At 34.5% G+C, this 14746-nt stretch overlaps 1 protein-coding gene across 1 annotated transcript; it reads right to left on the bottom strand.

The window, feature by feature from the left end:
* Positions 1-874: 874 nt before the first annotated feature.
* Positions 875-14488, bottom strand: LOC110442131 (serine protease 23-like). The gene is made up of 2 exons (XM_021485595.1): positions 14232-14488; positions 875-2676 (listed from the first exon to the last, which is right to left on the bottom strand). Exon 2 carries the CDS (start codon positions 2530-2532, stop codon positions 1429-1431), a length of 1104 nt encoding a protein of 367 aa, XP_021341270.1. The 5' UTR covers positions 2533-2676; positions 14232-14488; the 3' UTR covers positions 875-1428.
* Positions 14489-14746: the final 258 nt, after the last annotated feature.

Below are 14746 nucleotides of genomic sequence, written 5' to 3'. Positions count from 1 at the left end.
TTCTTAATACAGTGTCTGTCGTTACAGCTAAGCTATGGTGAGACCTTTCGTAAAACAGTGTCTGTCGTTACAGCTACGCTATGTTAAGACTTCTCTGAATACTGTGACTGTCGCTACAGCTACAATACGGTAAAACCGGTCTGAATGCAGTGGATATCAAAACAGCTACGATACAGAAATGCTTCTTTGAATAGTGTCTTCGGTAGCAGCTACGCTACAATACGGTAAAACCGGTCTGGCTACAGTGTCTATCAAAGCAGCTACAGAAAGACCTCTCTGAGTACAAGGTCTATCGTAGCAGTGATTAAATGAAATCAGATTGCAGTATCTATCACAGCAGCTATGCTAGAGAAAGATCTCCCGGAGTAGTGCTTATCGTAACACAAACGCTGTGGCGATACCTCATTAAGATGTGTATGTTGTCGAGGTCGCGCTCTGGTTAGCCTGTTAGTTGGGGGACCATCGCAGCAGTCACGTAAATGATTGCAAGACGCGTCAAAACTATACTTGGCGATTTTAGGAAAGCGTAACGTAAAAAGATGTCCAAATACACTATTTTCTAATGACAAAACGAGTGTCTGCTGTCGATCAGTATACCTGAAAGGTTATATTCGGGTGTGTTATTGTAACGCGTAACCTGTAATAACAAAGTTATTTTATGCTTGGCAAAGGTTTCGAATAACTGTTATCTTCAGATTTTGTTTACTTGTCAAAATAATAATTAGTCTACAACAGGAATTTAGACGATGTAACGACGGTTTTCATTGATTTTTGCATTATTGGACAAATATACCTGTAATATTTTCGTACTATTTTCCAATCACTATGTAAGTGCAACGCCCTTCCAAAATCTTTTCCATTTAAGTGAGCCATGTGCGGCTTATCTTGGATATTTTTGTATGACTTTCTTGACAGGGAATCTGACTGCAAATGTGCGCAGCTTCTTGGTAAAATGAAAATGAAGCGGCCATCGTTAATGATATATTCCACAATAATTTACGCTCATATGTTGCTTATTTCTTTTGAAAAAGCCAATCGAACAAATCAAGTTAGCTGTATACTTTAATGTTGTTTTCATGATTTCGAGCGCTACGATTTTACACATACTGAAATAGATGATAATTGGATCGTTCTGTTGATAGTTCCTATTTGAGTGAGTGCAATCACCAGTCATTCTCTTAATCCTGATTAAAGTTAGCGCAGTTGTATTTCCTGATACACTTGGACATCATTGTCAATATCATATAAAGTAAATGTTAACAATATGTGAAGCAAATTTGACTACTTCTTTCTAATGATATAATAACAAGACCCGAGCAAAGACTGCTAAAATTGCTATTAATGAAGTACTGACACTTCCATTGTAGATGCATTGTACTATTTCGGCCAGGAGCAGCCTCGACCACTATAAAACAAAACGTCATGCAACTACCACACGATGGAATCACGTGAGTACTTCTGATACGTGTAAGGAGGACAGACATTGTAATCCTTTCCTTCCGGAAACACCATGTCACAAATGTCCTTGACCTTGTCTGTGGTAAGCAAAGTGATGTAGGTAACACGATACCAGCGATTTGACTTTCTCCAACTTAAGTCGGCTGTGTTGGACACCAAACCAATGATCTTCCTCTCACGTGTACGCGGGTTCTCGTAGAAGAGCGTAGCCCCAGAATTGCCAACACTAGAATCACACTGACTCAATAAAACGTTATTTCCGTACATCAGGTGCTTCAGCGATTCCGAACACTTGGTTTTGGACATGGATGCCGTGTCGTAGTGAAACCCGAGGAAGTATAGGTCCTCATTTATGAGTCTTTGACTCGGAACATGCAGAGGCATGAAATCATGGCGACCATACACAGCTAGATTAAGGTGTAAGACCGCATAGTCAAACTTCGCCCGTTTAGCACTAGCCCCAGCCTTACCCCACTGTGAGGGCACGCTAATGTTACTGATAAAACGTACCAGGTCGCCGTGACTGTGTGGTATGAAAACCTTGAGCATCCCAAGTTTGGGTTTGAAATTGTCACCGTCGTGGACACAGTGAGCGGCCGTGAGGACGTAGGTCGGTGTGAGAAGTGTTCCCGTACAGCCGACGCCCCCGCCTAAAAGTCGCACAATGTTAAAGTATGGATAATGCTTTACCCGGGAAGGGTCGATCGCTAACCTGTCGTCATGCCCGTAGACAAACACACGCTGTTGGCGCGGAGGACTTCGTTTTTTGGTGACGTCGAATAAAACGTTCGACTCCAACGCACTGAGCAACTGTAATCTCTTACTGGATTTTGTCCTCCTGAAAAACTCGCTTGTCCATTCGTGAGTGCTTTTCTTAGGCAATTCATGTAACTGAAAGACGTTTGATAAACTTTGCATATCATATTGCTTTAGCTCCTTGCTGGCACTGACATTGGAGAAACGCCGCCGGACGGTATCCCCAACCCCCGCTGACAACACCACCACGTGCAGGTAGAACGAAAGCCACACGTAGACAATGTAGTGTATATGTGAATAGGCACACGTGTAGAGCATAGCAACGTATCTTTAGGTTACCAAAGTGGCTGCTCGTGTTCGACGTTTTCTGGACGCTTTTTTCAAATTTTTCGCATCTGGGATTGCGACGAGTCAGATTGTCTATCTGTAGGTAAGGCAGCAAACAGGCGGATTTGGATCTATCTGAAACAAAACAACGGAAGTCAAAATGTCATTTCTATTCTCTAACTTTTTGTTCTGTCTTAGATATTCAGGTAATGCGATTGTTACACATCTAACAAGCGAAATTTTATATTTTACATTGAATTCGACATTTTTTGTCTTAAGCACTCAACATTTCACTCTAAACCGACCAATCAGAGAGCAGTGAAAACAATGAGTATTGTCAATTGTGATATCGCTGACGCCCCAACGTTTTAACAATTTGCTTAAAATCTACAATGTCAAAAAAGTTTTCATACTTAATTAAAATGTAACTATTCGTATTTTTTGCACATCAACTTGCAATGTTCTAAAGAGTAATTTGTTTTTAATTTTCCAATATATATTAACCAAATATATGGTTTTCTTTCCAATATTAATAACCAATAGACTTGGTATTGAGCATGTTGTTTGTATTTATCTGCATCTTTATATATAAAATAAAACACGAAGAATATAATTCGCTAGCGCTTTCGCCCATCTTGGGGCTCTTCGGTCGTTTTTCTGCATCTTTATATATGTATCATAACATTAATAATATTTTATAAACCATTTGTGAAATGTTATGTACTTCATTTTAGTAAAATGCAAAAAAGAGTTAACTATGATAAAAAAAAAAAATCAAATTTATTCTTTTTTTATCTAGATTGTATAATTTCTGTATTTAACAAGCTTCAAGACGATTTTACCTATAAACAAATTAAGAAAAACACATTTTGTGGATAGTATGTAGTATTATTAAACATTGACTCCCATTTCAAGGGCTGTCAAATCGAGGCCAGTTTCCTTTAAGCGAGTCTGTTGTGAATACCTTCATGTAGAAAGAAAGTCAGATGAGGCTGAAATTACTTTACAGAAATGACAAATATTCATCTCTATAATTTAGACACAAAAATAACTCTGTTTTACGCTTGGTCAGACCCATTTCTATTAGGCATCTTCTTGGTTTTGTGAAGAAACCAAAAACATTCAAAGTTAAACTAAAAATAACATAAAATTAGGATATAATTTGAAAACTTCCTTAAAGTGTTAACCAAGGTTTGATAGGTTATGAACCGTCCCCCATCTTCCTATTATACAAGACCGGGTCATTTTGATTTCTTGTCCCTATGAAATGTTGCTTGGTTATTTCCCCCCCCCTCCCTCCCTCCCCCCCAACGGAATGATTGATTGGGACTTGCCTCCCTACACTTCGTGAAAAACTGAGAACAAAAGTAGTTTTAAATCAAAATAGGGAAAACATTTAATTTGACTAAACATGCAGGCATTACAAATGACTGAGAGTATTAAAAAGTATCGATACATAATCAATTACATTAGGTTTCATAACATTATGTTGCATACGAATTTAAAATAACCGAAAGAAATATTTCGTCTGACTGATTGGGTGACATCGTGTTCAGGCACGCGCCAAAACGCCCTAATTATAAAAATGGTTGACGATCCTTGCCTTGTTGTAAATTTCTCAAGATCGGCCTTTGCTTTAGAAGCAATCTTTTATGAACATCAACGTTTTGTGCGTATCATAAAAAATATTCAAAGTAATACATCATAAGAGTGAAAAACCCTTAGTAAACCTATTTAATATGATTTTTTTTTTAAATACAAATACTGCACCATTTTGCCATTCGTTCATTTAATAATCATTAGTGGTGCTAAAACACAAAAGAATAAAAATCCATATTAACAGTGTTCGTAGGCATTTGTGGAGTTACAGCAAAAAGGGACACATGCCATTTACACCATTTATACTTTTGTTTTGCTACAATAGAAAATTTATTTTCAACCTAGCATTTGATGTAAACCATGTCAGAGGATGTTTCAGCTACATGATTACATTAATAAAGCATCGAGCGAAGAACCTAATGCCAGTTTTACGCTAAGAATGTGTTTAGCTAACAAAAACAAAAAAAAATCTTAAGGAAATATCCACGCTTTTTCAATGTTTGGCTCTTAAACTGATAATAAATATTGGGTTATGCATCAAAACCGAATCAGAAAGGTTAACAAATTTCTGGGATTTCATTTCAACAAATTTTATTGCAAAAAATATGCAAAGGGATAGGGCATCAGGCAAAGCCTATATAAGCTCTCGGATACTGATATAGAGGTAGGTGATGACTTGTGTACCACAGTGTGTTGTATATTAGGCTAAGCAACGGAATGCTTACTATCAATAAAAAAAATCCACCTACGGGAAGTTGTGTGCGATTTACCAAAACACCATTTTTATCAAAATGAAATAGGAACAGACATCTCACCAATAGCAGCATAATTTAATTGTGTTATTTATTTTGTCCCTGAATGGGACAGACTTCTAAGCATCCAATCTAAGGTAAGATACTATAGACGGTGAGCAGAGGGAGTGTACAAGCCTACACTGATGTTTATATATTTGAATCTAGCTTCTGGGTTTGTCACTAATGAGGGAAGTGTAGTCCCTATCACAAAGGTAACGCACTACGTGTACCCCTGTAGCTGACGGTGATCTTCACAACACAAAGATGACAACCTCATCTGTCTCCGCGCCTTAAAACTTCGTCATTGTTAATTCTCCTGAGTGATGTTTGCTATTGTCGTTGTAATAAAACTGTAGCTGTATTCTCCCATTGATAGGTTCATCTTTTATATTATGTTTCTAATTCACCGACAGAGATGACCTGTTTGCAATAACATTGAAAGAATACATGCACTCTTGATGACCCGTTTATACAGTGTAAAAAATGTCATTACCGATACTATATGTATACTAGTATATTATATTATTATACCGGTTGAACTAACCAATATCAAGTACATTGCACACACATTTCTCGGTGATTTTATTAAAAAATCATTAGCATGTAAATATTCAATAACAAGAAAGTAAATATCAAACCAACATATCGGTCCGACAATTTAGCAAGCCATTTTTTATTTTTTTTTTTATTTTTTGTATTATCTAAGGCTGTATTTATTGAAACGTGTATTAGGACTGGTAACAAAAACCGAGGTAAGTCCATCAATTCACATTAGTATATATAGATTGTATTGCCTTTAAACAACAAGAAATATATTATTGACAACATTTCGTATATACCCTCATGAACCTGACACTGAGGACACTATACACTTTTTTTACATCAGCGATTAATCGACAGGGACGGCTAACTATTGTAGGATTAGCGTCACGATATTGATTCTACAATCGTGATCTTTTCAATATTTGATGGCAACGTCTCTGCTTCCCAGACCTACGGTATTGACATGCCAAAGTTGATTCAGTATTTAAGAGCCTGTTCCGAATATTACAATTTCAATCATAGATAAAGCTGTGTTTTGTTTCGCAATGCTCGTTTGCAATCTCACAACATTCCAATAAATCCCATTAACCTCACTCTTTAAAATCTTTCTGAGAATCATACCATTTTCTAACAAACCAACACCTGTCTTGAATTTCTGTTATTCGTCTTTCTCCGAAAACGCCACATTTATATATTGAAAAAAACACCAACTGCAGTGAATTCATTGATAATTTGTAGTTTAAGTGTGTGTTATAATGTTACGGTCGCCACTCCTCTTGCTTTGATTTAAGTTCATGTAACTAGGAAAGAACTATTTAAGTATATATATTTTATACAGAGAGCATGATCTTTAGATTTTATAATGCCAGGTTATTAACTTATTGTATTACTTTCGGTATACTTCTCTTGTCCTTTAACCGAGTTATCTGCTGTCGGCCATACGTAGGCTGAAACAAACAATATCTACTGCGTCATCCTACAACAATAACAAAAGGCAATGTATACAATACAAAAACGAAAAAACAAAAATGAAAGAAAAGAAAAATATATACAATAGCGACAACCCACAACGGCAAATTAGAATTGATATAAACGAAAGCGTCAACCAAAAACGACAAAATAGAAACGCAAAGTCGACACGAATCGTATTATTCACTGTCTCGCACTTTTTGTGGTAGAACAGAAGGTATATGAGTAATGTTTAAGTGTCAACGTGTAGATTAACGTTACGTTTAGTAATTTGTTTGTGTATGTAACTTCAAAAAATACTAAACATCATGTAAATAAGAATAAAGTGTTGTAAGAAATTAAATTTTATGTCGTTTCAAAACGGTAAAATGGCTGTGTAAACACAAAATATAGTCTGTGTGTTACGAAAAATGCATTAACATGCTTTAACTTTTATTTTCCAGTTTTTCGTATACTAGTCCTAAAATTTCATTCATTCATTGAATAATTCTGGGATGATTTTAAAGACAGCTTTACCCTAACCTCAAAATAATTTAGTTCTACTCAAAAGTCTGATCGATCAAGTCGTTGACTACTCTAGGGAATAGAAACGGAAGCGGATAACCTTTATTGATATTAAAATGGGTTAAGCATCTTATTCAGATTGGAATATGCATCTGACCTCCATAGTATGCATTTAGTGGTACAGGCTAACTCAGATTCTAACAAGACTATCTCTACAAACCGTTATGTAAGGTGCTTACGGAAAGAGTTTGGTTAATGTCTTGACAACGTCGTTCATTGTAGTTTCAAACCCAATCGACAATTTCTTTAGACGAGATGTTTACCAATAACACATATTTATGACCAAGAGCATGGTGTTGTCACTATAAAACCCCACTGAAATAATTTGGAATTCACAAGATTACAAATGCCACAGAGAGAATTGATGTGGACAGGAAATACAATGTACCGTGAAAAAGTTGACAGAACTCACAACATACTTTTAGAAGTTCAACATGCCAAATGTTCATCGTAAGTTTGTACGGATTAATTTGTTAGCCACTACAGTATGTACATAGTCTGCTTTTTAAAATAATCTAATCATTCCAATCGTTTTACAGCAGGAACATATATTTTTTTCTTATTTTTTTTTTCTTTAAGAAAATGTGATCATTGAGGCATATATAATGTACAATAACACTTACAGTGTCATATTTTGATAGCTCTTATAAAGGATAAGAAAATCCACGATAGCTATGGAGTTCTATAGTTTTCTAGAGCAATCGAGTAAATTGGTGCATCAAATACTATGAATTACCTTTGCTATATACATTGTATTGTACATATTGTTTTATGTGTTACAAATGTACACGTTTCGGTAAAATGGCATTTATAATAGTTTTGCAGTAAATCTGTATAAAAGGAGTCGAGGTCAAAAGGGAAACATGACAGATAAAGAACATTATAAAAAAGGATCAACAGATTTCATAAGAAGTATTTTCCTTATATTTAATGTATTTGATATAAATAATGTATTAACTGAATCAACAAAGACAATAGCTTATTCATCTTCTCCACTCGACCCTATTTCAGTAAATAATACGATAAATGTTTTTTACTTGGTTATGCAATTAAAAAATATGAATGTAACCATTTTATTTTGCAATTATTGACGTCCTAAGATACGTGTTAAATAATATTAAAGAAAGATTTGGTTCTATTAAAAAAAAAAACACGCAGAGAACATAAAAGCAGTTTTATCAGTATATATATCTTCCATTCAATGTATAATGCTAAAGTGTTGTTTCTCACGACAATAACGCTAAATGCAGTAAATGCATTTATTCCACCAGAGCACGTAAATATACGCAAAGAATAAAGCTGTCAAACGCTAAATACGTAAAAGAACTAGAATGCAAAAAGAATAATAAAGAATAACAAATACTTATAAATCTAAATATTCTAAATATAGAAATACCAGGAGGAAGATAAATATTTAAACGACATAAAGAACGTTTTTCGTAAACACCGATATTTTAATCAGAATCAACTAAAAAACTAAATGTATGAATCACTACGCTTACATCATTAAAAATCAGACTTTTTATTATATGCTTCTTGTTAACGTAGTGCTATCAATAGAATATGAATTTCGAACAGATATAATAAACATATTAAGCATCTGGAAACGTCATCATTTTTCTTAATTAACTTTTGTTTAAACGTTTGTCCTTTTTCTTTTTGTATGCCATAACTATGTATGCTAGATTTGAATCTGGTCTCATATAATTGGCATATAATTAATTCCTGTTTTTCTGTTTCTAATATGTACCATTTTGTTACACATTAATAAGAAGAACGTTATTATACATAAAACATTCGAGTTCATCATCTTTTGCTTCTAATCCGAGTTTCTAGTGAAACGGATTTCCAAAAGTATTTTCTTAACAAAACTATGTTAATGTACATAATGCTTATCAATTCTATGTTTTAATATCTCTGGTCCATGCTTATGAAGGTTTATTTGAATAATTATCAAAACATAAATGCTTTATAAATACCCTGAAGATAACTGGGAAGGTATTTGCATACCCTTTACCTGATCACTTTTTACCTTTTCTCAATTTGATTAAGACCTGCTAATGCTCACCTCATTAAATTACAATGAAGTAAAGAAAAGTTGAACGGTGATCATATTTTCAAAATGTATCTTATGTGTACAAATATGTAATTTAACTTATTATTATTGGATGACAAGATTTTGCATTTAAAAGGAAGTAATTTTTTTCGCAGGTCAGATATTTCGTAAAGGAATATGAAAATGACTACTTAATAAGAGGAAGCGGGCTTGATTAAGAAGGCATGTAGAAATATTCTCCATTTTATACTGATTATAATTGCTTCTTTCGCGCTGCATTATGATTATCATCTCAAACGTAATATTATGATTACCCCCACCCCCCTCCTCTGTTGGATATCTAATGATCTCTCCAAATGTGTATTACATTTATTATCTCCCCTGTTGTATAATGATTATTATATTTCCTGTTGTTTTATCAGTGTTTTCTCCTCTGTTGTTTAATTATTATTATTTTTTCTGTTGTATTACATTTATTATCTCACCTGTTGTATTATGACTGTTATTTTTTCTGTTGTTTTATCATTATTATCTCCCCTGTTGTAATATTATTATTATCTCCCCTGTTATTTATAAATAGTATCTCCCCTGTTGTAATATTATTATTATCTCCTCTGTTGTATGTTGACTATTTTTATCATTATTATCTTGCCTGTTGCATTATGAGTATTATCTTTTTTGTCGTTGTTTGATTATTATCTCCCCTGTTATCTATAAATAGTATCTCCCCTGTTGCAATATTATTATTATCTCCTCTTTTGTATTATTACTATTATCTTTTCTGTCGTTTTATGATTATTATATCCCCTCTTATTATATAAATATTTTCTCTAATACATAATTCTATAATAATAATGTTTAAAATACCATATCCTATTTTTGTTATCAAGTTAGGATTTGTCTTTGTCTATTTTCAAATTTATTTTCAATTTTATTTCTCTATCATGCATAAATTTTTATGAGTCGAAATATGCAAATCCGGTGTAATATGATTAACGTACGGAAAGTCAAATATGCTTCTATGTACTCCATAAAACCTCATCTGTCATATAATTCTTAAAGGAAATTTCATTTCATTCTAAAGCAAAAATCCACGAAACTTGATTTACATGTCAGCCGTAGTCGACAAAGCAAAGATGCTTATCATTCCGTACCACCTCGTCTTTTTTGCTCCTTGTACTTTTGAAAGATCTCAAAATCTGTTTGTCGTTTTCTTCAGTATAAGCAAAACAGCGTTGTTTTGTTGAATGTTGTTCTTTTATGAGAAGGATATCGGACAACCGTTTTAACAGAAATATTCCTTCACATGCATGTTTTCTTCATCAGTGTAGTGAGAGAGCTCGTAGGCGACCAGCTAGGCGATAGACCCACGTTTACATGAATGACTGTGACAATGCATACTACCACTAAATCAATGGCAGTCCGGTCATAACATCGCCTAATAAGTGAACCAGTTTAAATCCTGCAGACGCCTCATTGTTTTGCTAGTCAGTAAAGAATTACAGATTCGTCATTATTCTCTTTTTATATCTCATCATACGGTCTATTTTATCTTGATTAATGCTGGTGCAGCTAAATGATATTTTAATATTCAGAGAAAAAACGCTTTTGATACGAAAAAAGGTTAGGAAACTAGAGCAGCACGTTTTGGACAGTAATTAAACGAAAATAGGTTGAAGGTTGAAATCGAAATCCAATAACCAATATAAGGTTTCATCGCGTCAGATCCAGACATCGATGATCTTCCATTATCTATCCTTTTTGTACCACGAGCTAAAGTAGGTAAACCACGCATGCTAAACTATAATATATTACATATCTCACACTTCTTATATATGACGTCAGAATCGATCCTGTAGTATATTAGTCTATCTTTCACTTAAACATGTCATCATTATTGTTCCCATGTCAGACGAATTGCAAGTATGAAGGACACGTATGCAGGACACGTATGCATGACATGAATATCTCTAATACATGTCATCAGTATTGTTTCATAAAGTGACTTATATAGTACACAAGTATACTGTATGTGCACTTATCATAGCGCACTCCTATTTCAGCACATTTTCGAATTTAAATCAATGAGTGAGTTGATAAACTGTTGACCTGAAATTTTTTTAAAAGCGTGCAAAACGTTTGCTAAAATATGCCTGTTTACAGCATAACATTAATATAGTTCTTGGTGACTATAGATTACACCAATGCATGTAATCAGAAATGAACTTGGACAGTAACTAAGTAACGCATATTTAAACTAATACATGACAACAGTGTAGTTCCTGTAAACTGTACTACATCAGTCATTAAAATAGTGTAGTTCCTAGAAACTGTAATACACCAATACATGACATCAGTTTAGTCCTAGAAACTGTTCTACACCAATACATGAAAACAGTGTAGTTCCTAGAAATTGTACTTCACCAATACTAAAAACAGTTAAGTTCCTAGAAACTGTATTTTACCAATACATGACATCATTGCAATTCCTAGAATCTGTACTACACCAATTCATGACATCAGTGTAGTTCCTAGAAACTGTACTACATCAGTCATTAAAATAGTGTAGTTCCTAGAAACTGTACTACACCAATACATGACATCAGTTTAGTCCTAGAAACTGTTCTACACCAATACATGAAAACAGTGTAGTTCCTAGAAATTGTACTTCACCAATACTAAAAACAGTTAAGTTCCTAGAAACTGTATTTTACCAAAACATGACATCATTGCAATTCCTAGAAACTGTACTACACCAATGCATGACATCATTGCAATTCCTAGAAACTGTACTACACCAATACATGACATCAGTGTAGTTCCTAGAAACTGTACTACATCAGTCATTAAAATAGTGTAGTTCCTAGAAACTGTAATACACCAATACATGACATCAGTTTAGTCCTAGAAACTGTTCTACACCAATACATGAAAACAGTGTAGTTCCTAGAAATTGTACTTCACCAATACTAAAAACAGTTAAGTTCCTAGAAACTGTATTTTACCAATACATGACATCATTGCAATCCCTAGAAACTGTACTACACCAATACATGACATCATTGCAATTCCTAGAAACTGTACTACACCAATACATGATATCAGTGTAGTTCCTAGAAACTGTACTACATCAGTCATTAAAATAGTGTAGTTCCTAGAAACTGTACTACACCAATACATGACATCAGTTTAGTCCTAGAAACTGTTCTACAACAATACATGAAAACAGTGTAGTTCCTAGAAATTGTACTACACCAATACTAAAAACAGTGTAGTTCCTAGAAACTGTATTTTACCAATACATGACATCATTGCAATTCCTAGAAACTGTACTACATCAATACATGACATCAGTGTAGTTCCTAGAAACTGTACTACATCAGTCATTAAAATAGTGTAGTTCCTAGAAACTGGACTACACCAATACATGACATCAGTTAAGTTCCTAGAAACTGTATTTTACCAATACATGACATCATTGCAGTTCCTAGAAACTGTGCTACACCAATACATGACATCAGTTTAGTTCCTAGAAACTGTACTACACCAAAACATGACATCATTGCAATTCCTAGAAACTGAATTACACCAATAAATGACATTAGTGTAGTTCCTAGAAACTGTAATACACCAATACATGAAAACAGTGTAGTTCCTAGTAACTGTACTACAACAATACATGAAAACAGTGTAGTTCCTAGAAACTGTACTACACCAATACTAAAAACAGTGTAGTTCCTAGAAACTGTACTACACCAATACATGAAAACAGTGTAGTTCCTAAAAACTGTACTACACCAATACATGAAAATAGTGAAGTTCCTAAAAACAGTACTTTTCTTATACTCTTTATTAAGAATGTTTGTACCTGAAAGTACAGATATATTAGACTCTATATTTAAATACTTGTTTGCGTACCCCAAAAAATTCATTACATATTAAAGTTAATTGTTTCACACAAATACTAATGATGTTAATTACCGTACCTGCGTTCCTGTTAAAATTTAGATCGTGCCAGATACCTCACGAAGCAACTTCACGAGGATGGCGTCATTGCAAATGCAATAGTTCAATGGTTTACCATCCTTGAGTTGACTTTTTTTTATCACACAGTTACTAGAAAACTAGATATTTTCGCAATTGAAAATAAAATAAAATAAATATTTACAGTTCACATTCAACATGATTAAAATCTACTCCAACATATTGTCCAATCGGGCTTAAAATACTCACTGGTTAGGGATTATTTTTTTTGTCTGCAGTGCCAGTATATCAACTCTTTGACTTATATTTCAGTATAAATAAGGAAATAATATGACAAAACATATTGTAAAATAATTACAGCATATTCACTCCAAGGAACAATAAAACCGTATATAATGAGGAGACAGTTCCGATTTATTTCTTCGGTGTGCTTTCTTCGCCCATCCTAGTAGAGCATGTCTGACAATACCTTCCGCCAATTAGCTAGGTTTTATATTAAAGAGTCTTGACATGTCTGCATTCTAGGCTACTTGGTGTTTGTATCTCTGTATTATCATCTGGTGCAACACCTATCTAGATGGGAAATACCGTCAGAAAATCGTCCGCGTTTGTATAAAAAAGGCTTATGACGACTAACATTTGGAAAGTTCATACGAACGTGCTGTAGATAATAGGATATTAATTTAATACCAGGTAAGACGAGTAGTTAATACTATAGGCTGATTAGCATGTCGATACTCATCTTTGTTGAATCGTCGCCATAGGGATACTTTCGATGATTCCTTAGCATGTCGTAGGAAATATGCACGTGATTTAAATTGCGTGGAGATGTATTCAATTAACTACTTGATTTTGTTATCATATCATCTAACTATGACAATCGTATTTGAAACAATGCTGACCTTTTAAGCTGCCACAAGCTTAAACTAAGCATGTATATAAAGTGGGCGAGCGCCTGCTTGGTTGTAGCCCGAACGTGCCCTGGACATATAGCTAATTAAACAGACCAATAATGAATTTCATTGGACTGTAAGAAAGCGTTAGGATGCCAAATATAGCTTATAATAGCAATTTATATGTCAGTTATTTCCCTTTCTTTAGATTTAATTTTTTTTTTGTTAAAACCAATCATTTAATATATTTGTCAATAAGTATACAAATTAAAACTACGTAAGACTTACCCGCAGCTGAAAGTCCGATCAGAACAAGGCCTCATGGAAGTTTCTTTAAACCTTCGGTCGAACAAGTTTCGTTTGTGTGATGAAAGGTAGTGCATACATGTCCATACCATATATATATCTCCGTTAATTAAGACCAATTGGCCCCAGATAGAATCACTTGACATACTGACCCTCTCGCAGTGGCCCTTTGAGACGGGGACAGTGCGCCAGTGCGCTCATCGCCTTTCGGACGAACCTTTGCATGCTTCCAAATTGTTGGCTTGCACTGGGGGCTAGCGCTAAACGACAAGCATAATCAATTATTACATAGTCATATTCCTCACCCCCGCAATTCTGCCTCATAGTGGCTGTCTGTCTCCTCTCAAGCACGACCTTCGTACCATACATTATCAGTAATAGGGACCAGTAGAGCTTCGGCATAATGCCCAACTCAATAGGGCTGGGTTTGAACGCTTACAGCTTGTCTTCTTCTCAGACGGAGGCACGTTAAACAATAGCGTGTTTTCCCCTTAACT

Source organism: Mizuhopecten yessoensis, unplaced genomic scaffold, assembly GCF_002113885.1.
Source record: "Mizuhopecten yessoensis strain PY_sf001 unplaced genomic scaffold, ASM211388v2 scaffold716215, whole genome shotgun sequence".
NCBI lineage: Eukaryota > Metazoa > Mollusca > Bivalvia > Pectinida > Pectinidae > Mizuhopecten > Mizuhopecten yessoensis.
This window is presented reverse-complemented; position numbering and strand designations above follow the sequence as displayed.